This window comes from Podarcis bocagei, assembly GCF_964188305.1.
Source record: "Podarcis bocagei genome assembly, chromosome: 1".
Lineage (NCBI taxonomy): Eukaryota > Metazoa > Chordata > Lepidosauria > Squamata > Lacertidae > Podarcis > Podarcis bocagei.
The window spans coordinates 114,653,019-114,677,004 of record NC_138125.1 but is presented as its reverse complement, the minus strand read 5'-3'; the positions used below and the strand labels follow the sequence as shown (position 1 = coordinate 114,677,004).

The 23,986-nt window shown below is 44.7% G+C and overlaps 1 protein-coding gene across 1 annotated transcript in view; it reads left to right on the top strand.

The window, feature by feature from the left end:
- Positions 1–23,986, top strand: part of ITGAV (integrin subunit alpha V) — a 63,528-nt gene that overhangs the window by 11,135 nt on the left and 28,407 nt on the right. The window contains exons 3-11 of the mRNA XM_081206128.1: positions 13,282–13,373; positions 15,113–15,227; positions 18,233–18,294; positions 19,421–19,466; positions 20,597–20,722; positions 21,567–21,611; positions 21,943–21,986; positions 22,087–22,143; positions 22,743–22,795. Coding sequence (XP_081062254.1) covers positions 13,282–13,373; positions 15,113–15,227; positions 18,233–18,294; positions 19,421–19,466; positions 20,597–20,722; positions 21,567–21,611; positions 21,943–21,986; positions 22,087–22,143; positions 22,743–22,795 — 640 coding nt within the window. The remainder of the gene's footprint in view (positions 1–13,281; positions 13,374–15,112; positions 15,228–18,232; positions 18,295–19,420; positions 19,467–20,596; positions 20,723–21,566; positions 21,612–21,942; positions 21,987–22,086; positions 22,144–22,742; positions 22,796–23,986) is intronic.

Here is a 23,986-nt window from a genome sequence, read left to right as displayed (position 1 = left end):
TAGTGGCAAAAACCATTTGAAAGTGCTTTTTACATGCTGGCTATTCCAGCAAAGGGTACGTTGATTCCTTGTCCAGGGTTTACAACAATGTAGACATAACATAGAGGACTGGATTCTGGAATTTCATGGTGGGAGGGGGGAGGTTTCCTGTCCCCTCCTCTCCATTGCAGTGACTTGCACCCCCAATAAAAGCCTCTTTGGAGGGTCGAGGACCCCTCCTGAAAAATATGGGATGTGGTGTGGTGGGCTGCTATTAGAGAGGAGAATTGCATCAAATCACATTTGAACCACAAGCGAAATTCTAGTTCCTGTTCCTAGCAGCAATCTCATGCCCTGCCCCACATTGTTTAGGAGCCCCCTCCCCAACCCTCCAGGGAACAATATGGGGGGGGGGCTCAGGTGGTGACAGCAGGTAAGAGGGGATGGGAAACTTTCCATTCAGAAAGTTTCTTAAGTTCACTTAGCCTGAGGCTCCAAGTCAAGAGGTCCTGAAGTGGGAGACATGCTCATAAAGGCAGGCTTGGATTCCTGTGCTTATGAGTTGCAGATTACTCAGTCCCTCAGTCACTCCCACTAAAGCTAGATTTATTTATTTATTTTTAAAAAGGGAAGCCATGTACACAGCATGACTTTGCACATGCAGCCCCACAGCCACTTGTGGACATTTGGTGGAATCCTGGTAAGCGTTCTATAGGGGCAGGCAGTCATTTAAGGCATTTCTGGAGCAGTGCTGGGCTTGCGGGTACACTAGTTGCAGGTTAAGTGCTTAATTCGTTCCGGAGGTCTGTACTTAACCTGAAACTGTTCTTAACCTGAAGCACCACTTTAGCTAATGGGGCCTCCCGCTGCCACGCCGCCAGAGCACGATTTCTGTTCTCATCCTGAAGCAAAATTCTTAACCTGAAGCACTATATCTGAGTCTGTAACCTGAAGCGTATGTAACCTGAAGCGTATGTAACCCGAGGTACCACTGTACTGTGTTTTCCCCCAAATCAGCTTCGATCTAAATTGAGAAAAAGAACAACCTAGCTGTGTTTTAAGCTGGCAATGTGTCCATGGCCATAGTCTGGATCCATCTCAAAGATTCTCCCACTAGCCTACACACAAACACCTTACAGAAACGTGTCGTCTGGTTCCAGCTGTAGTGTGATGCAAGCCCAGTGAATTCCGCTCCCCTTCATTTGACTGTTGAAATGCTCCCCAGGAGAAACTCTGCAGCTCTGGTTTCATTTCTGATGTGCGCGGAAGGGGAAGCATGGCTTTAAAAAGAGTGTAGAATTCCTTTTTCAGGGCAACAGAGCCACGTTCCCTTCTGGTTATTGTGTGTGGGTGATCCCTTTGCCAACAATAGAAAGCCTTGTTTGAGAGCCAAACGACGCTATCGGTCAGGCATGGCCATTGCTGTGACCCATTTAGCATCTGGCATATTTAAAAGGGCCTTGCGTAGCGCCGTCCTCTCAGCCTTCTCCAGCTCAGGAGCTGCTGCCGGTGCCGAGAACTCATGCGGAAAATGTGTGCCAGGGGTCTGGGAAGGGGGGGGAATTGGTGGGGCGCTGCGTGCCGACTTCTCTCGGCGTACGGCAGAGGAAGCTGGCAGAGACGAAGCTGAACTCATCCAGTGTGTCATTGTTCAAAGGCTGCGTTTGGGGGCAGTGGGTCACGGGAAGGTCCTTTTCCTATTTATAGCTTTAGTCTAAAAACAACATCTTGCCAACAAGCCCACAAAAGCCTCCTGTGGCAGCAAAAGAGCACATTAAAATATAAAACCCCAACGAAAACGTTTAGAACACCGAGTCCACTACAAAACGGGAGGGAAAGAGGAAGCCAATCAAGCTGATTTTGATAAAATAATATTAGGAACAGCTGATTTGACTGAAAGCCTTTGTGAGCAGGAAAGTATTTATCACCTTCCTGTGATATGAGCTAGTTAGAGGAGCCTCCCCAGGTAAGTGTTCTTCATCCTTAGGTCCCCAGGTGTTTTTGGACTACAGTTCCCATTGTCCTCTGCTGGTTTAGGCAGCGGTCAGGGATTATGGGAGTTGTAGTCCAACAGCATCTGGGGACTGAAGGTTGAAAAGTGCTGCCAGCAAGGGAAAGAGCTCAAATCAAGGAGACTCATCTTCACTGCCACCCAGCTTAGACAGTGACAGCAACAAGAGAAGTTGCTTTAGAGGTTTGACATGGGATCAGGCATCCTGGACCCAAACAGCACAATCCTGCACATCTGGATTGGATGGTGGGAAAGGATTATCTCTCATGATACTAAAAACTTGTTAAATGAAGCTAGCGTTGGAAGATTCAGGGCAGTCAAAAAGAAATTATTTTGTCACCCGGTGCATAGTCGAACTATGGAATTTGCTTTCACAAAATGTTGTGATGGCCGCTAACCTGGATGGCTTTAAAAGAGGTTCCAGGTTTGTTTGTTTTTCAAACTTGGCCCTCCATCTGCTTTTGGACTACAGTTCCCATCATCCCTGACCACTGGTCTTGCTAGCTAGGGATGATGGGAGTTGTAGTCCCAAAACAGCTGGAAACCCAAGTTTGAGAAGCCTTGACCAGTGATGGCCAAACTTGGCCCTCAAGCTGTTTTGGGACTACAGCTCCCATCATCCCTAGCTAACAGGACCAGTGGTCAGGGATGATGGGAATTGTAGTCCCAAAACAGCTGGAGGGCCAAGTTAGGCCATCACTGGTTTAGACCAGTTCATGGAGGATAAAGCTATCAGTGGCTACTGGCCGCATTGGCTATGTTCTGCCTCCATTTTGGGAGGCAGCATGCCCCTGAATACCAGTTGCTGAGCACTACAAATGAGGAGAGTGCTGTTGTACTCAAATCCTGCTTGCAAACTTCATGTGGGTAGCTGGTTGGCCTCTGTGAGAGCAGAATGCTAGACGAGATGACCCCTCTTCTGCTCGTAGCTTTACTCAAAAGTAAAGGACTTTACTCAAAAGTAAAAAGGGCATGGGTGGTGCTGTGGGTTAAACCACAGAGCCTAGGACTTGCTGATCAGAAGGTCGGTGGTTCGAATCCCCACAACGGGGTGAGCTCCCGTTGCTCGGTCCCTGCTCCTGCCAACCTAGCAGTTCGAAAGCACCTCAAAGTGCAAGTAGATAAATAGGTACCGCTCCGGCGGGAAGGTAAACGGCATTTCCGTGCGCTGCTCTGGTTCGCCAGAAGCGACTTAGTCATGCTGGCCACATGACCCGGAAGCTGTACGCCGACTCCCTCGGTCAGTAAAGCGAGATGAGCTCCGCAACCCCAGAGTTGGTCATGACTGGACCTAATGGTCAGGGGTCCCTTTACCTTTAAGTCCTGCTGTGTTTAACAGGTCTTGTGGATGTGTTTCAGGATTTGGGCCCTTGTGTGACTGAGTTTGCTATCCTTTACTAAGGTTCTGCAGAAGGAAGCAAAGGATGGACAGGGGCCCCTTTAGCAAGAAGAAACATTGCAGTTTCTCATTTCTTGGAGGGTCCTGCCAGACCTCTCCTCTGGTTTAATTTTACAGTTCAGATCAAAGCTTTTCAACACATGGTGAAACAGGATATGACATTTGTGCAAGGAGCGTGCTTCTTGCAAAACTCCCAGCCTATTTTGAAAGTGTTGCAACTGATACATGGTTTAATATATGTTGATTTTTAGTGTGTATATGACAAAACCTTTCACTGAAGCTGTTTAAAAAGCTGTTTTTGAAGCTATTATGAAACTACAGGCAATACACACAAGGAAAAAATATAGAGGGAGCAAGCCAAAGATCCTGTATTTATTACTATTATATTTATATCCCAACTTTCCTCCAAGGAGCTCAAAGTGGCATATATGGGTTCTAACCCACTCCATTTTAACTTAACAACAACCCTGGGATGTAGGTTAGCCTGAGAGACTGTGGCTGGCTGAAAGTCGTCCAGCAGGCTTCATGGCTGAGTAGGGATTTGAACCCAGGTGAAAGAGACAGAGCACCTTGTAGAAGAATTAACAAAAGATCCAAGGGTGCTTGCTCCTGGCAGCTGATGCACTGTGGGGACTCCTCCAATTTTTTTTTAAAAAAAATATTTTGAGGAGGCTGTGTGCAATGTCAGGAAGTCATGTTGGGCCCCCTCAATCCTCTGGAGAAGGTGGCACCTCTGAAAGGATCTAATATAGCTAGGACAACTGAGACACAAAATGGTAGGTAAAGGGACCTCTGACCATTAGGTCCAGTCGTGGACGACTCTGGGATTGCGGCGCTCATCTCACTTTATTGGCCGAGGGAGCCGGCTTACAGCTTCTGGGTCATGTGGCTTCTGGCGAACCAGAGCAGCACATGGAAACGCTGTTTACCTTCCCGCTGGAGCGGTACTTATTTATCTACTTACACTTTGACGTGCTTTCGAACTGCTAGGTTGGCAGGAGCAGGGACCGAGCAACGGGAGCTCACCCCGTCGCGGGGATTCGAACCACCGACCTTCTGATCAGCAAGTCCTAGGCTCTGGGGTTTAACCCACAGCGCCACTGGATATGTAAAGTGGCACACCCATGAGAAATATCTTGGGCAAACCAATCCCAACCTCTGATCATGTGCTTTGGGTGTGCGGGTGGGTGTTAAGATAAAGAGGAAATTTCATGAAGATAGCCTTTTTCTTTATTCTTTGGCGATCACTCGTAGCTGAGTAAGATTGTCTTCTATGAACACAGTCTTAACAGTGAGTCCGTAAGTGACTGTGGAGGCCAATTCTGGATCCACACATCCTTCCACAGTGGAGACATACTGTAGGTTTCTGGGCAGGATTTTATTATGATGAGGATTTGCCAAATGTGCCTTCCTCTTAGCTTGTTTCTCCCTTTCATCTTGAGTTTGTGCTTCTTCAAAGCCCATGACACCTTTGGTAGAGGCTGTTCTTCAGTTGGAGCTCTCGCAGGCCAATGTTTCCCAATTATCTGTGCTTATACTGCATTTTTAAAAATAGATTTGCCTTGAGAGCATCTTTAAACCTCCTTTGCTGTCCACAAGTATTTTGCTTTCCATTCTTAAATTGGGAATAGAGTAGTTGCTTTGGAAGATGATAATCAGGCATCCGAACCACATGACCAGTCCAACGAAGTTGATGTAACAAAAGCAGTACAATGCAAATGACTACAGATGGCATACATCTGTATGCCTTCTGAATTTTCTGTTTGTTTGTTTTTAAAAAACATTTTTAAGTTGCGGGAATCTGAGAAACAAAAACTTTATGGTATGTCTACTGGATGTCACAATTATGTTGCCAAGTAAGCACTTTTGTGCTTTCTTTCCTAACACCCTTCAGAAGTGTCTGGAACAGATCACTGTCAGAAGTAGGATGCGGGGCTGAGGCAGGTCATTGACCTGACCCAGTCAAGATGCCTTTTTTTGCTTCAACTTCCGTATTTCCTCGTCTTCCTCATTCACATTGGAGCCCCAAAGTGTAATCTCACAAACTGATAGTGGTGCAAGTAAAAAGAAAACACTGTTGGGCATGGGAAGGGCTGGGGCTCAGTGGTAGGCCATCTGCTTCGTATACAGAAGGCCCCACATTCGATCACTGACAAGTTGGGCTGGGAGAGCCCCCAGCCTGAAACCTTGGAGATCTGCTGCCAGCCAGTGTAAACCAATACTGAGCTAGATGAATCAATAGTATGACTTGAGATAAGAGAGTTTTGATGCCTTGCGCCATGGCGCAGGTTGAACATTTGGTTGAAAAACACCTGGGCTTCATTTTGGTTCAAGCAAGTTGCAATGTATACCTATGCGCTTAATTTATTATGGGGCCCTTGTTAAATCCAGTACACCTCATGCAAAGCTGCAAGGAAATAAGCTCTGCCTCTTTTCCACCACAGCGTGCAATCCCGGCATGAGTCATTGTGCGCACGGTTAAGGAGATTCCTGCTCGGATAGTTTTAAACTGTGTTTACTCAAGTCATAACTAGATGGGGGGATAAAATGCCTTGCTCGTACTAGCCAAGATAGAATGATTTATTTGTGTTTTAAAAGATTTCTGGAGGAAGAAGCAGTTCTTTCCTGACCAAAGCAGGAGCTGTGCATTTCCAGCGAGGGCCAGTTGAAATGTGGTTGGTGCTACAGCTGTGGCAAAGCCTGGGGCGGAATTGACTGCATGGCTGGAGTTATTGTGAACATGCCTACACAGCAAACCAATGCTTGTGAATGTCTTGTCGGTTCTCGGACATGTTCCGTGCAGCCCAGCGGGAAATCCTGAAGGCCGGGTTCATATATTTATCCTGGTGCAACAATATATCCTCACAGATTGAGGAGCAAGCATGCTCTCTCCCCTCCACAATGCATGTCATGTTGCATATTGTGCAGGTATCCTCCTCCTTGGATGAGCGCCATATTCGCCTTCCTCCATCCTGCACAAATGGGCAGAAACCTGATGTGATCAGCATGGCAAAAGGGGTGGGGGAGGTCCTGTCTGCTCTTTCAGCACACACACCCTCCAATATTTATCTGATGAAAATACGGATGTCAATAATAATAATAATAATAATAATAATAATACCCCACCCATCTGACTGGGTTGCCCCAACCACTCTATATAACATATATAAACACATAATCAAACATAAAGCATTTTTTTAAAAAAAAGCTTCCCTATACAGGGCTGCCTTCAGGTGTCTTCTAAAGGTCGTATAGTTACCTATCTCCTTGGCTCAGTTGTTGCATAACTTCATACCCTCCAACATTTCTCTGATGGAAAATAGGGACGTCCTAAGGAAAAGTGAGACATTCCGGGATCAAATCAGAAACCAGAACAGCTTCTGTAAATCTGGGACTGTCCCCGGAAAATACAGATACTTGGCGGGTGGCGCCAGCATGTAAGGGCTTTTGCCATCTGAATGCATATTTAAATGAAGGCTGAGTGCATGTGAGGGCGGCAGGCCTATTTCTGTAAAAGTGAATCTGACAGAGACAGTGCAAAGTGTAAAAGTGAATCTGACAGAGACAGTGCAAAGTGGAGGGGTTGAGTTGAAAGGTAGGGCATCTGATTCCATGCAGAAGGTCCCAGATTCAATCCCTGGCCTTTCCAGGTAAGGCTAGGGAAATACCCCATCTGAAACCCTGGGGATCCCCTGCCCGTCAATGTAAGCAGTACTGAGCTATGTAGTCCAATGGACCGACTCTGTATAAGGCAGCTTCCTATGGCGCTCTTGATGGTGGTGTTGTATCTCCCCCTGCTCCAGAAGTCTCTCCCTCAGCTGCTTTTTATTTAGTTATATTTGCTTCCACTATTAGAGCCCTCTAGGAGAGAGAGAAAATGTTCTTGGGAGGTAAACTGCAGGGGTGAGCTTGGTTGGTGGGTGGAGAGATTTGGCATTCCTTACCTGCTCACCTCTTTTGCTCTTTAAATTGCACACCATCCCACACTTTACACTGGATTTAGGCTGACTCGCGTTTAAAGACATGGACCAGCCAACCCACAGGCCTTCCGCCTCCCTCCACCCCCTGCCCTCCGAAGACTGCATTTGCTTTCATTTATATTGTGTATGTTGCAACGACTGCTGTGCTAAACAATGCACTCTGGAGATATTAACATTGGAAGGCCTCTAAACAAACTGAGAAGGAGGCAGCAACATCACAAGACGTCTTTTCTTGGCACAAAAGCAGACGAAGCATCTCTGCAAATAAATGATCCCTCTCGAGATGCAATAAATCTGCGACTTCTGGCTAGGCTTCCCACCCCATGCAGTCCACTCCTTCTTAGATTTCCTAGCCAACCAGGGACTCTGGTTCAGTTTATGCATTTTTGATGTCTCTGAAGAGAAGAGAAATGCTGGGTCACATCTTGCAGAGCGCTGTTGCTCCCAGGGCCTGCTTGCAGGCTTCCCCTAGGCAGCTAGTTGGCGAAATAGCTGTCAACTTTTCCCTTTTCTTGCAAGGGATCCTATTTGGAATAAGGGAATTTTCCTTTAAAAAGGGGGAAAGTTTACAGCTATGGTTGGCCACTGTGAGAAAAGATTATTGGACTAGGTAGGGCTGAATGACCCTTGTTTCCAGGGGTCCCCTATTGCTGAACTGCAACTCCCATCAGCCCCAGCTAGCATGGCCACTGGGAGTTTCCCCTTGTGAAAGTTACTAAGCAGTGATGTGCCCAATGTTAGCATTTGCCCAACTGCTTTAAGGGGCCCGGGGCTGAGAGAAGATCTTAGTGAGGCAACCACAGCAGCCTTGCCCCTTTTTGCTGCCTGCTCCCAACAGGCTCACTTGTGTGTGGGTGTGTGGTTGTTACCAAGGTGACACTTTGGGGAGACAAACTTTTTGTGTGGGAGCATAGAACAGGGCCTTTGCTGTACTGGCCCCCCCGGATATGAAACTCCCACTGCAGATACAGCCACACACCCTGTTGCCTGTTTTTAGACATCAGGTTAATATTTCTTCCTTCAGGCCTACCTAAGGCAGATTTTAATATTTGGTTTCCTCTGCTGACGGGTTGCTGTTTAACACGCTTACTGGATTTATGGTTTTTACTGCTGAGTATTTCAATAAACTGTTTGGGTGCTAGTTTGAGTTTGGAGACTGGGTTATAAATTCCATAAATAATCGTGACTAATTAAGAACAACAATGTGCTCTGGAAGTATTGGCGTTTGAAGCACCCCAAGCAAGGAGCTAAAGCGGCAGCTGTGATGCAGGCCACTCCCCGCCACTGACTGAAAAAGCAGATGAAACATACTGCCTTGAGGAACAGGTCATGTCTTGCCTTTCCATTAGCTGAAGAGATGCTTTTGAAGAAGCACCTTTTTTCTTGCTCTTCAATCATCAGGCTTGCTTCCAGTAGAGGTGTTGGTTTTCAAACTCTCCCAGGGAAACCAGAGTTTCTCAGCTGGGAAGTTAGTCAGACAAACTTCCCCAAACTAAGGCTGATCTTTCTCTCCAATATAGAGCCAGAAGGGAGTATGAAGAGTATGTAACAATGAAATCTCCAGCCAGAAAGCAATACGGTATAGAGTAAGGCATAGAATCATAGACTTGTATAGTTGGAAGGGACCCCAAGGGTCATTTAGTCCAACCCCCTGCAAACGCAGGAATGTCAGCTGAAGCATCAGTCCACACTGGGCAAAGGAAGCCCTAAGCCCTGACCTAACCAGAGCTATGCATAAACTGAATGTGCGGCCCAGGACATGTTCAAGAATCTTCCTCAGGCGCTGTGTGACTTAAGATTCCTCAGCAAAGAGGCTAGTGTTAAAAAAAAATCACCTGCAGGCAGAAAATTTGGAAACTATTGCCATGTACTCTTACATTTATGCCAAGATTCTAGCAAATTTCAGTTGCACTTTCTGGTCTTAGGTACAGAGCTTTTGTTTTGTTTGCTTGCTTGCACTGAAACATTAGATCTTAAGTTCAGAAGCGAGTGAAAAATCGTTCTTGAAATACTAAGTATGGGCTATTTTAAGTGCTTCTGTCCATAAAAAGCACAGAAGCCTCATGGAGCTCATTATGTGCACCGACCATAGCATATACCTCAGTATGCTCCAGTTTATAACATATTTTTACTTAATTTTGCACGCATGCGCACACACATGCACACACATATCAATTAGTGTACAGTTTGTAAAGTAGAAGGCTCCTATAATATTATATCAAGAATAGGAGAATGATAAGTCCATAATGCACTTGTGAAGAAATGCCACCTTTCGAGTTATTTTATTCTGTTTCATTTCCCCCCACCTTATATAGCTGGCCGCCAAAGCTGTATTGTGGCCAAACCCATCACAATATTACATACCGAGGCAAATTAAAACAAGTGCAATCAAGGCAATGCATCTAGAAGGGACTAATGACTGAAAATCTGGCGATGGCCATTCAGACAAGTCAATTGTGCTTCCAGTTTAACAAATTGAGGCTGCAAACCTGTACACACTTATCCTAGAAATTAACCCCACTGAACATTATGTCCAGGGACTTCCTTCCTTCTGAATTGTGTTGTAAGAACTACAAAATATTTTTTAATCTAGCATCTTCTACAGCCAGCTCTGCAACCTTATAAGTAAACTTCCTGCATTAAAAACAAATCACCTTATGATTAGATGGGAGAGCTTTGCTTCTTGTCTGAAAAGACCCTCAATAGCTCCCTGCTAGAGATTTTGTACACATGACGGTGTGGAATGTAAAGTGGTAGATCTTCACCCATCCCTTTGCTGCATGGTTATAAAATCCTACTAAGATTTTAAACCAGCTGTTATTTGTTTCGGCTTGCCAGCAAAGACGGAAACCTTTCTCTCCAGGATTTCCCGGACAGGAAGCAATAATATGCCTAAAGAGGCAGAGATTTCCTTACAAGGTGGATAGCATACAAAGGAGTTTAGATTAGTCGCCAGCAGTTGAGCTGAATTACTGTGGAGCTGCTGACTCGTAGAAGAGAGGATCATTCTTAATCATGGCTCTCTTGTTTTCGTGAGAACCATGATAAGCGGTGCTTGCATAACCTTTGAAGATGGCCTTGCTTTGGGTTGTATTCTGGCAAGGCCATCTTCATGGACAGATGCAATACTGCAGCCCTATTCTTTGAGAATATCCCACAGAATATTATGTGGTTTGTGTCCAGAGAAATGTGAACACAGCTTAGCTAATGAAACAGTGCCAGAATTTTCAACAAGGCTTTGGAGCAGGTGAGATCTTCTCAACTCCAGGCAGTCTTGGCTTCAGAATGGTTTGGGGACAAAAATTGACTTGGTCACCCTGGTGGATGACATAGAGCAGGGTGGGAAGTGCAGTGTTGTTAGTCAAAAGCTAATCTTTTGAGATAGATTACAAAAATTTAAGCTGATGTAGCTGGTGAGTCACACAGACATCTGCCTTGTTGGCCAAGCCTGGGGGTAGGGTGCAGGTTCTGGAAATATTTATTGGCCCTCTTGATGTATTCAAAAGATACTGTGAATGCAGAGTTCAACAGGCCTAACAAGGTCCTACATTTATTCCTTTTCATTGGGAAAAGTGGTGATCGTTAACCCCTGCCTGAGCCATTTATCATCCTTCAGCAGCGACTAAGGAAAGTTGGAAGAAAGGTTTCACAATCTGTCTCCTGAACTGGGTAGATTCTGGTTGGGCTGTTATGAGAACGCACTCCCATTAGGGTGAAACCATGGTTCAGTGGTAGCACAGCACATGCTTTGTTTGCCAAATTCAACCCCTGGCATCTCCTGTTAAAAGAATGAGGTAGTATGTGATGTGAAATACCTCTGCCAAAGACCCTAGAGGGTTCCCTAAGGGATGGGGAACCTGGTACCCTCCAGATGGGATTGTAACTCCCATCATCCTTGACCATTGGCCATGCTGTTTCGTCCTGGTGGAAGCTGGAGTCTAGTACCACCTGAAAGTTCCCCATCCCTTCCTTCAAGAGACATTTGCATGAGAGTAAACAGTATTGGTGTAGATCAGTGTGTCCTAAACTTGGGCCTCCAGCTGTTTTCAGACTATAATTTCCATCATTCTTGACCACTGGTCTTGCTTGCTAGGGATTATGGGAGTTGTAGTCCAAAAACAGCTGGAGACCCAAGTTTGGGAACACTGGTGTAGATGACCAAATAGTCTGATCTATTATAAGGCATCTTCCTATGTTCCCAGCATGATGATCAAGTTATGAGGGTCACTTCCACCAAGATAATGAGGACCTTTAGACTGGAGCCATATCCTCATCTCATGGAGACCTTGTCCATTATCACTGGTCCCAGACAGCTAGGCACAGCTTCTAAGGTGCCACTCTGTCTTTAAGAAGATGCAAGTCTTTTAACAGATACCGTGTTTTTTCAATAGGTGATTCAGGTCTTTGTAATCTAGTAGGCTAACAATGGGCAACATTATCACTTTTGATGAATGCATGCTTCCTTGGTGTGCGAATGAGCCAACTCAAACACCACAGATAGGAGAACTTCAAACAGTTTTGCAAATGCTTCAGGTGGAGTAGCCCTTCTTCACACATGTGAATAAGCACACTAAGCTCTGCCACCTCCACCACACCTGGCAGCCATTCCCATTGCCTTTCACAAGCTGGAGGGTGAACTGCACAGTTTAGACCTCTAGATTCCAAAGCACACAGAGAGCCTCTGTAAGTGCAGGAAATTCTGAACTGCATAAGTTTGCTCTGCAACTTGTGGAAGATGGGGTGGAGACCCAGCACTCTTGCTGTTCCCTCTCATGTGTTTAATCAACACATAAGTGGAATACTTGCATAGGGTCACATGCGCACCATACATTTAAAACACATGGGTACCACTTTAACAGTCAAGGCTTCCCCCAGAGAATCTTGGGAACTCTAGTTTAGCTCTTGCAGTGCTAAAATTCCCAGCACCTTTGACAAACTACAGTTCCCAGGATTCTTTGGGGGAAGCCATGTGCTTTAAATGTGTGGTGTGGATATGGCTTGGGCTCCTGTTTTTCAGTGGAACCTGTTCAGTGCCTTGCAAGACATCAAGGGCAGAGTAATCAAGTAAGGGGAAAGCTCTCTTTGATATGGATGGCACCAACATTAATGAACTTCCTGTGACAGCTGAAGACGCACTTATTGGGTCAGGCCTTTGCTGGGTGTTATTGCTGTGTAGCCTTTTTGTTAATTATGATTTTAGATCTACTGGGACAGCTGTTAACGGAGCGTGAAAACTAATTTTGTAAACAAATTTAAAAAGTGATGCATGAATACATGACGTGTAACTCGGTGCAAGGGACAAGCCCGCTTCAGACATTATAGCGCTCATTAATAAAGAATAATAATAAAAAGTCATTTATACCCTGCCCTTCCCGGTTCAGAAAACCGGGCTCAGGGAGGTTAACAACAAATTTAAAACACTTAATTGTAATACAACATAGAAGCAGCATAAAATACAGTATAAAAGCATGAATAACAATAAAATGCAAAGTTCAAAATTAGTCCTACTTGGGCCAGCGAGGAAGCCAGGGGAGAATTAGCTGTGGGATCTTAGAGCAGGTGATCTTCATAAAAGGGGAGGGGAAGAGAAGGGAAGGGAAATAAAAGATCAGGCTGAATTCAAATTAAAGGCCAGGCAGAATAGCTCTGTCTTACAGGCCTGGCAGAAGGAGGTTAAATCCTTAAGGGCCCTAATCTCATGGGACAGAGCATTCCAGCAGGTCAGAGCCGTCACTAAAAAGGTCCTGGCCCTGGTGGAGGATAGTCTGACTTCCTTACGGCCCGGGACCTCTAAACTATGGTTATTCATGTACCTTAAGGTCCTCTGCGGGGCATACCAGGAGAAGTGTTCAGATGTTGCAACACTGAAATGTCATTTTCATAGCTCCATGATGGCGTTGTTTGTCTTCTAGGCAACAGAGATTTTGCGAAAAACGATCCTCTGGAATTCAAGTCCCATCAATGGTTTGGCGCATCAGTGAGATCGAAAGATGACAAAATTTTGGTAAGCCTTCATTTTCAGTGTTTATTGCATGCCATTATCATCGTATCTATTTACAAGCCAATCAATCAAATTGACTGAGTTTCAGTTAACGTCTTTGTACACCACCCACTCATAAGTGAGTAGAATCAGCAAGCTCAGGGTAACTCCAATGTACAAAAAAATCAGCAGAATTGTTGGGGGCAGGCAGAATCCACTCAAACTGTCATATGGGATGTTGAGAGACTGAGGGGAGGCAACCTTTCAATTAAGTAGGTGGGAGAAGATTGTGTCTGATACAGTAGGTCACTTCCTGATTCAAATGGAGAAGATGTCCGTAGACATCAATAGAGAAATTAAAGAACTGGGGGAGTAGGGGACCCAGACAGCCCAACAGAGACTTGGGATGCTCAGTGGGCCTAAAAAAGGCAGACTCGCTATTTGTTTGTGGTGGTGGAAAGCAGGGTGTTCTCAGAGAGATGGCATGGAGTAGCTGGAGCCCTCAACAGAAGCACTCCACACCGCAGCATTTTGTTGCCGTGCTGCATCTGTATATACTAACGGTGAACTCTGTGAGTGCCCGTTTTTACACAGCCAAAACAGCACCATTCACACATAAAGAGGGCAACATCAACAGGTTTGGAGGAATTCAAAGGCCCCAACATTTTTTGGCTATGTTATAGTACAGAGACAGCTGACGTGCCCTCCAGGTGTTGCTAGACTCCAGATCCCAGTATCCCTAACCATTGACGGTGGTGTCTTGGGCTGATGGGAGTTGGAGTCCAACAATATATGTAGGGTACCACAGGGGAAGATTAGACATCTAAGAGACCAAAAGTTTATCAAGGAATGGGAAAAATATGTAGATTATCTGGAACATAGTAGTAAAGGACAAATAACGCTAAGGGGATTTAGAGAAGCACTGTGAAAGATTAAGAGTTATTGTTTAAAGAAAATAGGAGAGGAGAAATGTATAATGACAATACAAACTAGGAAATGTGCAACTTCAATTATTATTACGAAAGATTTACGGACGAGCTGAAGGAAGTCCAGAAAGAGGCGACAATGTAAAATTTTAGGTGAAAATTCCTTTAATGTATATATTCTTTATTTGCTTTGTATTTTGTTGTTGTTTTCTTTTTTTGTTGTTGTGTATGATTTTTTCTTTTTTCTTTCTTGGAAAATTAATAAACATCTATATGAAAATAAATAAATATGTAGGGTACCACAGTTTGACAGACCTTTGTGCACTCCCTGGCCTTTAGATAGATAGAGTTCCTCCAGCTGCCCAGCACCTTACTGCACAGTCAGTGAGCACCCATTTCTTCAGGTGTTTGCTTGGATCATTTGAACACCTCCATGCAGCAGCTGCTTAACTGAGCTACAGGCTGAGGCAGATGCTGACACAGCCTTGGTGCTTGGGTGGTGCCAGGAAATTAACGGCTAGGGCACCCTGAAAGTTAGCTGACTTGAGGAAGTTTTTGCTTGCGTCGTTTCTTTTCCTTCCCTTCTTGTTATTTTTTTGTGAAACTTCAGCCAAATCACTTTGCGAAGCACCTCATTTGCCTTCACCAGAGTGACTTTGCTTAAGCTGCAGACAAGGCAGACGTTCCCCCTCTCTATGGTTGGCTGAGGCAAGCATCATTTGTTCCCTTTTCGAAAGCATCTCCCCCCCATTGATTCTCAGCATCTCACTGCACCGTGTATAATGGTGGACTTTTAAAAAGAGCTTTCTAAATGCTGCCATTTTGCTTCCCCTGCAGGCGTGTGCCCCACTGTACCACTGGAGAACAGAACAGAAAGCAGAGAGGGAACCTGTGGGAACATGTTATCTTCATGACGGGTCCAAAGCTTTTGAATACGCTCCCTGCAGGTCAAGTATGTGGAGAATGTCTTGCTATTGTAATTACAGCCCTGAATCTATTTTCTGTGTGCTGTCCTATTATAAGCACAACTTTAAGGTGTGTGGAAGAAACACACCCACACCCTCATCTTTGCAACAGTGGTTTAAGGCAGCAGTCCCCACACTTTTGGGGCCCAAGGGGAATATATAGAAATCTAAGAAACTCTTGTGGTCACCACAAAATGAAAAACTGGTGATGATCAGAACCCTTCTCCCACAAAATAACAGGAAAAACATCTAGACACATTCCAAAACAAATACAACACAAAAGCAAAGAAAGCAGGTTACCCCCTCCCCAAGTACACAACCAACCAACCAAAAAGGTTTTTTTATAAAAAAAAAAGCCGGCCGGGGGGGAATCAGAGGGGCAGGAAACCTTGGCAGGCACTTGGGAAGGGGGTATTTGAGAATGCTAAGGTGTCACATTAGTGGTTCTAGAACTAGGGTGCGTGGTCATACAAACACAAAACCTGTGAGACGATAGGATCCTCTGCAGATCAATTGAATGCTCAGTCTGGTTCCAAATTTCACAGCACGTAGAAATTTCGTAGGGATCTGAAGATAGAAGTGGAAATATGATGATAGCAATGATCTGTTGGGCTTGATTCTCTCGTTCATTTTCAATGCGGAGTCACTGCGATGGGACTGTGCCAAATGACTGGGAAGGCTAAGGGCCAAATGACGTGTGACATTATATGCGTGGTTCAGCACTGTATCTTTTTTAAAACAAAAACCTGTAAATGGCAGCCTCTGTTGAAGGCTAGTCATGACCTTGGTGTGTACGGAAAAGAACAAACCACAGGGGTACTAGGTCCACTCCTCCACCCTCCAAAAAAAAACACATTTTGGGGGCAAGGTAGGAAAGTTTTTACAATCAGGAGAATAAATGTTTAGATGCTTTCTTGCAAAATAATAATAGCAAGCCCCTTGCCTAGGTTACTGGTCTGTATGTACAATATGCGTTGTTGTTTTTTACACGAGGAAGCACCCTGCAATATGTTCCAGTAACAGATACATCATGCAGAGCTGCTGATCATGTAGTTTGGCTCCAACAGCTGGGATGTAAGCTGCATCCTGTTTGGGCAGAACCATCCACTACAGCCCCTGTGACTTTCCAGGTCACAAAAGGTTATTATTCCAGCTAAGCTGGAACACCAAACTTGGATATCCAGCCGTTTTTGTTAAAACAAAGGGGGAACCCAGTAGGTCCAAATTACTTCCGAACTAGAACAGACGCATTTAGTGCATCTCCAGTGGGGATCAAAATTAACCCTCCACCCCTGTGTGCACAATCTATTTAAACAGCAAGAGCCCAGAGAGGGAGAGTGCATTCCAGAATCATTCCCAGGATCAAAGGGGCACGGAATGCCCTGAGTGAAATGTGCACTCTGTTATACACCGCAATACCGATAAGAGACTGTTAGCATTTCTGTTATAAAGCTCTGTATTCAGAGGGATTAACCACATCATAAGAAAGCCTCCTTGGGCTGTCTCGTGGCATGCGAGGGATTAGCTCTGGAATTCCCTTTCTTTTCCTGTTTTAAAGGCAGGCGACATCTCAAAGCTGTTTGTAGGTTGCTGATCTGTAAATAGAGAAGAAAAGCAGCATATACTCGCCATGCTAGATTTCGTACTTAACGTGTTCAGAAACAGGCAGCGCCCTTTGGATCGATTGTGTTGGCCTTAACAATAGGGAGGGGGGTATTCTGTTCTGACCAGTGTAGGTCAGGCCTGCACAGATTATGAGACCCAAAGCCAAATGAACCATATCAGCAGACCAGAGGCCCACTAAACCTCTTTGTGCTGCCTGGCTGGACTGAGTCTTAAAAGGGGGTGGGGTGGGGAATGGCTAAGCCACAATGGCAGGCCACAAGACACATAGCTCGGTTGCATCTGGGGTGACTAGGCAGAGCTCCCCTTCTGATACTGGTGCTCACTGCAGGGGATTAGGTGGTCCTCAGGGTCCCTTCCAACTCTACAATTCTATGGGTCTGGGATGGAGTTGCACTTTGGGTTGGGCAAAGTACAGGACAGGTCAGGCAAAATAAAGTACGCATCGGGGTGGGGGTTGGGGGGCACACACACTTTCATGACACCAAATCCCCCCCCCTTGTGGAGTGGGGGTTCCCTGCATTCCACCTCCTGACTCCATCACCACCCAGGCTCCATTCTTCCCCTTGACTCACATAGACAGGCAGGGCCATTGGGGGTAGACGGCCAGCTCTCAGGGCGCCTTGAGCCACAGCTTGAGCCTCTCACCCATGAGTGGGGAGGGGGAGAGGAGAGGTCAGGGTGGTGGAGGGGGCCAAGCGGCAACAGACCCACACCATGTGAGACCGGTGGGCAGTGGCTGAGGAGGAGCACCAGTGAGAGAGAAGGAAGGAGGGGCAAGGGAGGGTGAAGAGGTCCCTCCTTCCCCTTCTCTCTATTGTCGCTCGCTATTTATGGCAAAGGGAGGACACTCAGGAGAACCTCTCAGACCTGCTAGCTTGCTCGGCTACTGCACAACAGCCCTGCAGTACTTCCAGCTGGGTCTCAAGATATGTTACTTGCTGCCACCAAAAATAAGCCAGAGCACTGTGGCTCTAAAAACTGGACTAATCCTAGCCTAGCTATTAAAGATAATACTTCTAGTCTACATATGAGTAGGCAGTGAGGATGTTCAGCTTCCTGGTGCTGGTGGAGCCCACCTGCAAGGGCAGCTCAGCTTTTTAAAGGCTCTCTTTTTTGAGGAAATGACCTCTGACTCTTTCTGGCCAATGGGGAGGCAGCACCAGTTCACCAGGTAGGGCATCTCCCAGGTAAGCATCTTAAGTACCTTTTCCCCTCCCATTTGAAGAGAACAAGAGGAAGTTATGTGGCAGCTTGGCTTAGAGCAGTGGTTGGTCCAGATCAGGGTCTTTCTTGATACTCTTATGCACAGGGATTTGTGTTAAACATCTTCACCATCTATTGTTTCCCATTTCTCTTGTTCTCACAGCAAGCATTGACGCTGAAGGACAGGGCTTTTGTCAAGGTGGATTCAGCATTGACTTTACTCAGGTAGGGAAGCTATGACTGTATGTCTTCCTTTTTCAGTACCTGACAGCAAAGGAGAAAGAGTCTGTAGAAATCAATTCTATAAAGGCATATCTGTCAGATCAGCTTTTCAAGGGGCTTCTTACACTTCGCTCCTGTTGGCTTAGATTTATACATCTGGATGTAGCCTGCTAGACAGAAATCATTTATTCAGCTCAGGATTTCAAAGGGCGTGTGAGCAAATCAGGGAAGAATAGGAATTAATAAGAAGGAGATTCTATCTCTCCTACTGGATTAATTCTGCTACAGAATATAACAATATATTTAAGAATTTCCATTTGCCTTTGTCTTTTAACAACACTAATTAGCATGAAAATCAGAATATATATACTGGTCTCTGTCATTATTTCACTGTGCAACAACAGGTGCAGATTCTTAAAGCAGGGATAGGGGAACTGTGGTATTTCAGGTGTTGCTAAACTACAACTCCCATCATTCCCAACCATTGGCCATGCTGATGGGAGTTGGGAGTCCACTGACAATTGAAAAGCCACAGCTTCTCCATCTCTGACTTAAAGAACAGAACCTCCACATGCAGAAGCAGTATATCTGATTACCAGATAATGGAGGGGGGAAAGAAACAAACAGGAATGGTTTATGCCCTCAGCCCCAGCCAGCCCAATGGTCAGGGATGATGGGAAGTTGTAGTTCTCAACATCCGGAGGGCATTGGGTTGGGTAGCGATTTAAAGAGTTTTGAAGGGCACTGAATACAATTACCTGGTTTGGATATAGCGCTAAACCATAGTTTAGTGTTACAGGAATGAGCCTGCTGGAACCTTAAGGTTCAACAGGAAGCATCCGTTACCTGGTTTAAACTAGCCACAGTTTCTCAATATGTCCAAACTAGGAACTGCGGTTAGGTTAATTTTTTTGTATTAAATCGTGTTTATGGTTTGCATTCAGAGGGGGATGGGGAGAAGATTGCTTGAAGTATGGAATGTTAAGGTAATTGTGAGGGAGTGTAGAATAGCAGTTGGTGGGAATTTGAGCCGTCTATCTTCTACCAGGCCGAAAAGGTCCCTGTCCCCTGCCTTAGACGTTACAAGAAAAGAAACTTACATATTTTTTTCCTTCCACTCTTACCCTAGGGAGATAGAGTACTTCTTGGAGGACCTGGAAGTTTTTACTGGCAAGGTGAGACACAGCTGGTAAAAAGCTGGCCATTCTATTTAATCTTCTGCTGTCCTCTTAAGGACACTAGCAAAATAAACCATATGCAACAAGTTTCCTTTCTGGCAAGGTTAATTGAAGAGGGGGCGATTTTGAGTGGAGAAGTGGTGACTTTCGCTGTCTGCTGTTTCTCTGCTTCAAACTGTCCCTCCCAGCTGCGTTTCCCATTGCAGGTTTCCTGACCCTCGCAAGACTTTACCTTTGCCAGGGGCAAAACTAGGCTTTATTTTACCCAGGTCAAAGACCCAATATGGCACCCCACACACAAGCATTTGCATATACACACAGAGATGTCAGCAGCCTCAGTGATGCCCCTCTGGAGGCTTCACCTAGGGCGAAAAAAACAGCTTGCCCCCCATAGCTACCGCACTGCCTTTGCAAGCATGTATTTGGAATCCTGTGAGGATGAAAAGCAGCTGTGGGGCATTTGGAGTAATAGAAGGGAAAAGGGCCAAACATCTCGCCTGGCTGTGTTTCTGCTCAAATCCTAAAGTGGCTTTTTCTGGGATGGAGCAGGGTGGATTCCACTGGGGTTTAGTTATAATTTTTTTCCATGTAATGTGTGGTTAGCTCTTGGTTCTTTATGTAGTTGATGAATTAAATGCTTGCCTATGAAAGCTTATGCTGCAATAAATACATTGGGGTTTGATTGGACTAAGTTGTTACTTGTTAGGAATGAGTTCTGCTCACTCAGTGGGTCTCCCCTCCTCCTTACCCCACAACCCTGGAATCTGCTTCAGGGGATTGGGAGGAACCCCCAGAACAGGTTTAGGGGGAGCAGAAGAGGCAAACTCCCGTCATGTCAGTGCACCTCATTCCCCTTTGTGCTATGTTGAATTCCACCCTCCCTCTTCAAAGCGCCACGAGATTCTTTGTATTTTTTTAACACAATAGATTAACGTGCCTATCATTATAGAATCTTTCTCCTCAGTAACTCTCAATTTAATAAAGAAGTTGTTTCAAGTTGCTTATTTTCACTCCCAGCTCCATTTGCTTCCATTTGTCTTTTTCTAATGTGAACTAGGAGACTGCAAGTATCGTCTAATAGCTCCGCCTGTGTTTTTATGTCCCCTCTTCTACTTGGTACCCAACAGGCCAGCTCATTTCTGATAAAGTGGCTGAGATTGTGTCAAAATACAACCCTAAAGTCTACACTACCAAGTATGACAGCCAGTTAGCAACGCGGTCGGCCAATGCTGCTTTCGATGACAGCTATTTGGGTAAGTTACTTGAGAATAAAACACTGGTAAAAATTGTGTTCCTAGTAAGACTTGAGTCTGAGGTTCTTCATTCCTCCCTCCCCATCCAGTGAGATTAGTGAAAGCTAGTGCCAAGCAGGTGCCAAAACGCCCTTGGGAATGACCCACAATGCTAAGCAATTGTTTAAGCCATGGTTTGTAAAGCAAACCACGCGTTAATGATGAACTGTGCCACAGATGATCAGGTAAACCATGGCTTGTTTCTCCAAAGTTTGTTTTGCTTTCTAGCTGCTCTTGCCTCACACGTTGGTGGTTTGGTGAGTTTCTAAGGCAGAGCTTTCCAAACTTTTCATATTGGTGACACACTTTTTAGACATGCATCATTTCGCCACACAGTTTTACTAGCAAGCCAGAGGTTAAATTCACCCCTTTCCAGCCCCGGAAGGTGCGCGGGGAGTGTTCACACAACACACCTACACACTGCAGCCAACACATTGATGTGTCGTGACACACAGTTTGGAAAGCTTTGTTCTTTGTTTCCAACCTTTTTGAGTCCATGGCTCCCTATACCAACTACATTCTTTCTGCAGCACCCCCAAAGGGCTCACCCCTCAATTATGTCACCCCTTGCCTGCAAAGCTGGCAGCCTCTCTGTCCCTGGTCTCTGAGCCACCAACACCTCCTTCCGCCTCCCCATCAAGCAAAAGTAGGAGAATCGGATTAGCTAATTAGGATGGCTAAAACATAAGCAGCCAGACTGACAAACCTGAATAGATGCAGGGAAAACTGCCTCTTGATATTTATTTAAGGTTGTAATAGGTCATGTGCATTGATAAGTCATGATTACCCCTTTCATGTTTGACAGGTTATTCAGTAGCTGTGGGAGATTTCAGCCATGATGGCATAGAAGGTATGGCTTATTAACTTTTGCTCCCTCTTTGATATGATTTGGCTTGCCCCGGCTCCATTACTGTTTGCCAATATCTCACCTCTCATCCCTGTTTTGTGAGTCTTTGGTAAATTTTAAGCACTCTTTATTAGGGACTGTGGGGCTTCTGCATAGCTCCTAGCTTACCACTGGACCTAGTTAAGGCTACAGTCTTGCAGCTCATTGCTAGAGGATAAAGTCAAGAGTCCTTACCTATGTACAACTATTGGCAGAATGGCGGCCTAAATGGAAAATGTTTCTGAAGGTCATTGACTACTATCCGTATAGGTCATGTCGTCTTTCTTATTTTCAGATTTTGTCTCTGGGGTCCCAAGAGCAGCAAGAACTTTGGGCATGGTAAGGAACTTACATAATATACTTTTAACAGCTGGTATAAACCCAGCAACTTCTAAAATATTGTGCAGTGCAGATGTTAAGTTATATCTTTTTCATGCAGGTGTCTATTTATAATGGAGACACCATGGCGTCCATGTATAACTTTACTGGAGAGCAGGTATAGTTTTCTCTGCAATGTTTTGATTTATGTTATCTATCATTGGTTAGTAGAATCTAGGTGTTATAAATTCACAAAGTAACCTACAGCAAATCAGAGAATGTCGATTTGGGAGTTGTTTTAAGAACAAGGAAACATAACCATAAGCAATCTACCCCTGATCACATCAGTTCAAACTGGCAGCATATATGGTTGTTGACCAAGTGTACCTGAAATCAACGAGATTATTTTGAAATAAAGAGCTGCTCTTTGGTTAGATAAATCCTCTTTCTTGATTAATGGGGGGGGGGCATCTTTTAGCTTAAAGGAACCATATGACAGTTGTGGGTGGAGCCAGAGGCAAAAGTGGGAGGAGTAATCCAAAGCCTTTAAAGAATGCATAGCAAGGGACCTTTTTTAAACAATTTTTTAAAAAAACTTTATTATAAGAAAGAAATAATATTCCAAAATAACATATACAGTACAGCTAAACACATCCCAGATGCAAGTGAGGAGAAGCAAGGGAGTTTTTATTGAGGGGGCAGTCACTAATTCCGAAATATCTTTACTGAAGTATTTACATAAAATGCAACATTTTTCTGTTTAATCTTATCTCCCAGATGGCTGCATATTTTGGATATTCTGTAGCTGCCACAGATATCAATGGAGATGAGTAAGTGATGCTTTTTTCATTCTTCCTGGAAAGAATTGCTTGCCTTAAAAAAAAATATTGTTTAGGATAAAAATAGAAGATTTGAAAAAAGTAATTGAAAGCCAGTGACGCACACAGAGTTTCTTCTGCTGGCTTGTTCTGCTGGGGTCCCTGCATGCATCTTATCTGGAGTGCTTGTTTAGAATGTCTCTAAACATTTCATGCATGGCTTAATTGTCCTGTGAAGACATTATACATAGTACAGCTATGAATCCCTCGATAGTGGCGTGCTTGTAATTCTAGAGGTTCCTAAGTACAGATCTTGTCTCATCATTCCTTTCTCCCATGCAACTGCCTCAATTCTTTATCTCACTTCTTCCTTTATTTTCCCTTTCCTCCCCTCTCATTCCTTGTGTTAGGTACATCTGACAGATGCCCTTTTGAGAATGAATGACACCGCTCGTTTTGTGGGATAGATTAGCTGATTTTCTTTTAATTCATACTGTGTGATGACACATTTAAATGTCTTCGGGCATTCCAATTGCTCTCAGTATCTTTGGGCAGAAATTTTTGGGTTATATCCATGGTTACTCATACTCGGAGCAGATCCCCTGAAATTAATGGATATGGTTAACTTAGGCCCAGTAATTTAAACAAGTCTATTCTGAGGTGAAAGCTACACACATATAAAAAACACTTTGATTTATTTATTTTTTAATGTTTTGAAAAATATATTGAATTTGACATAGCTCACCATCACCACCTAGTGTCACATTTGTATAATGCACTTTACAACACACACAGAATGTTTTGTTTGCAGCTGTATAGCTGAGTCCTAAGTAGAATTTAGTTGGCTACAACCCATTGGCTACACTGCATACATGGGGAAGCTTTTCTGCCTCCCCATCCTGCAGAAAAGTGACCCCTCCAGAACGCCATTCCAGAAAAACGCTACAGGCTGTCACTGGCAAAGCCCACACACCCCTTAACTGTGTGGGTGAATGGATTCTATGCATGCACACAGGACTGTTGGAATCTTCACTTTTATAAATTCTTAAGCCAAAGGAACAAAACTAAAAACATACAGTGGGTATGACCTGCTCAGTGTTAGGCACCTGCAATTTTCATCGTTTTCAAACCACCAAACCTTTGAACCTTAAAAGTACTTCACTTGGCTAGACTGCAGCTGTCGGTGATGTGAACCTATAGTTC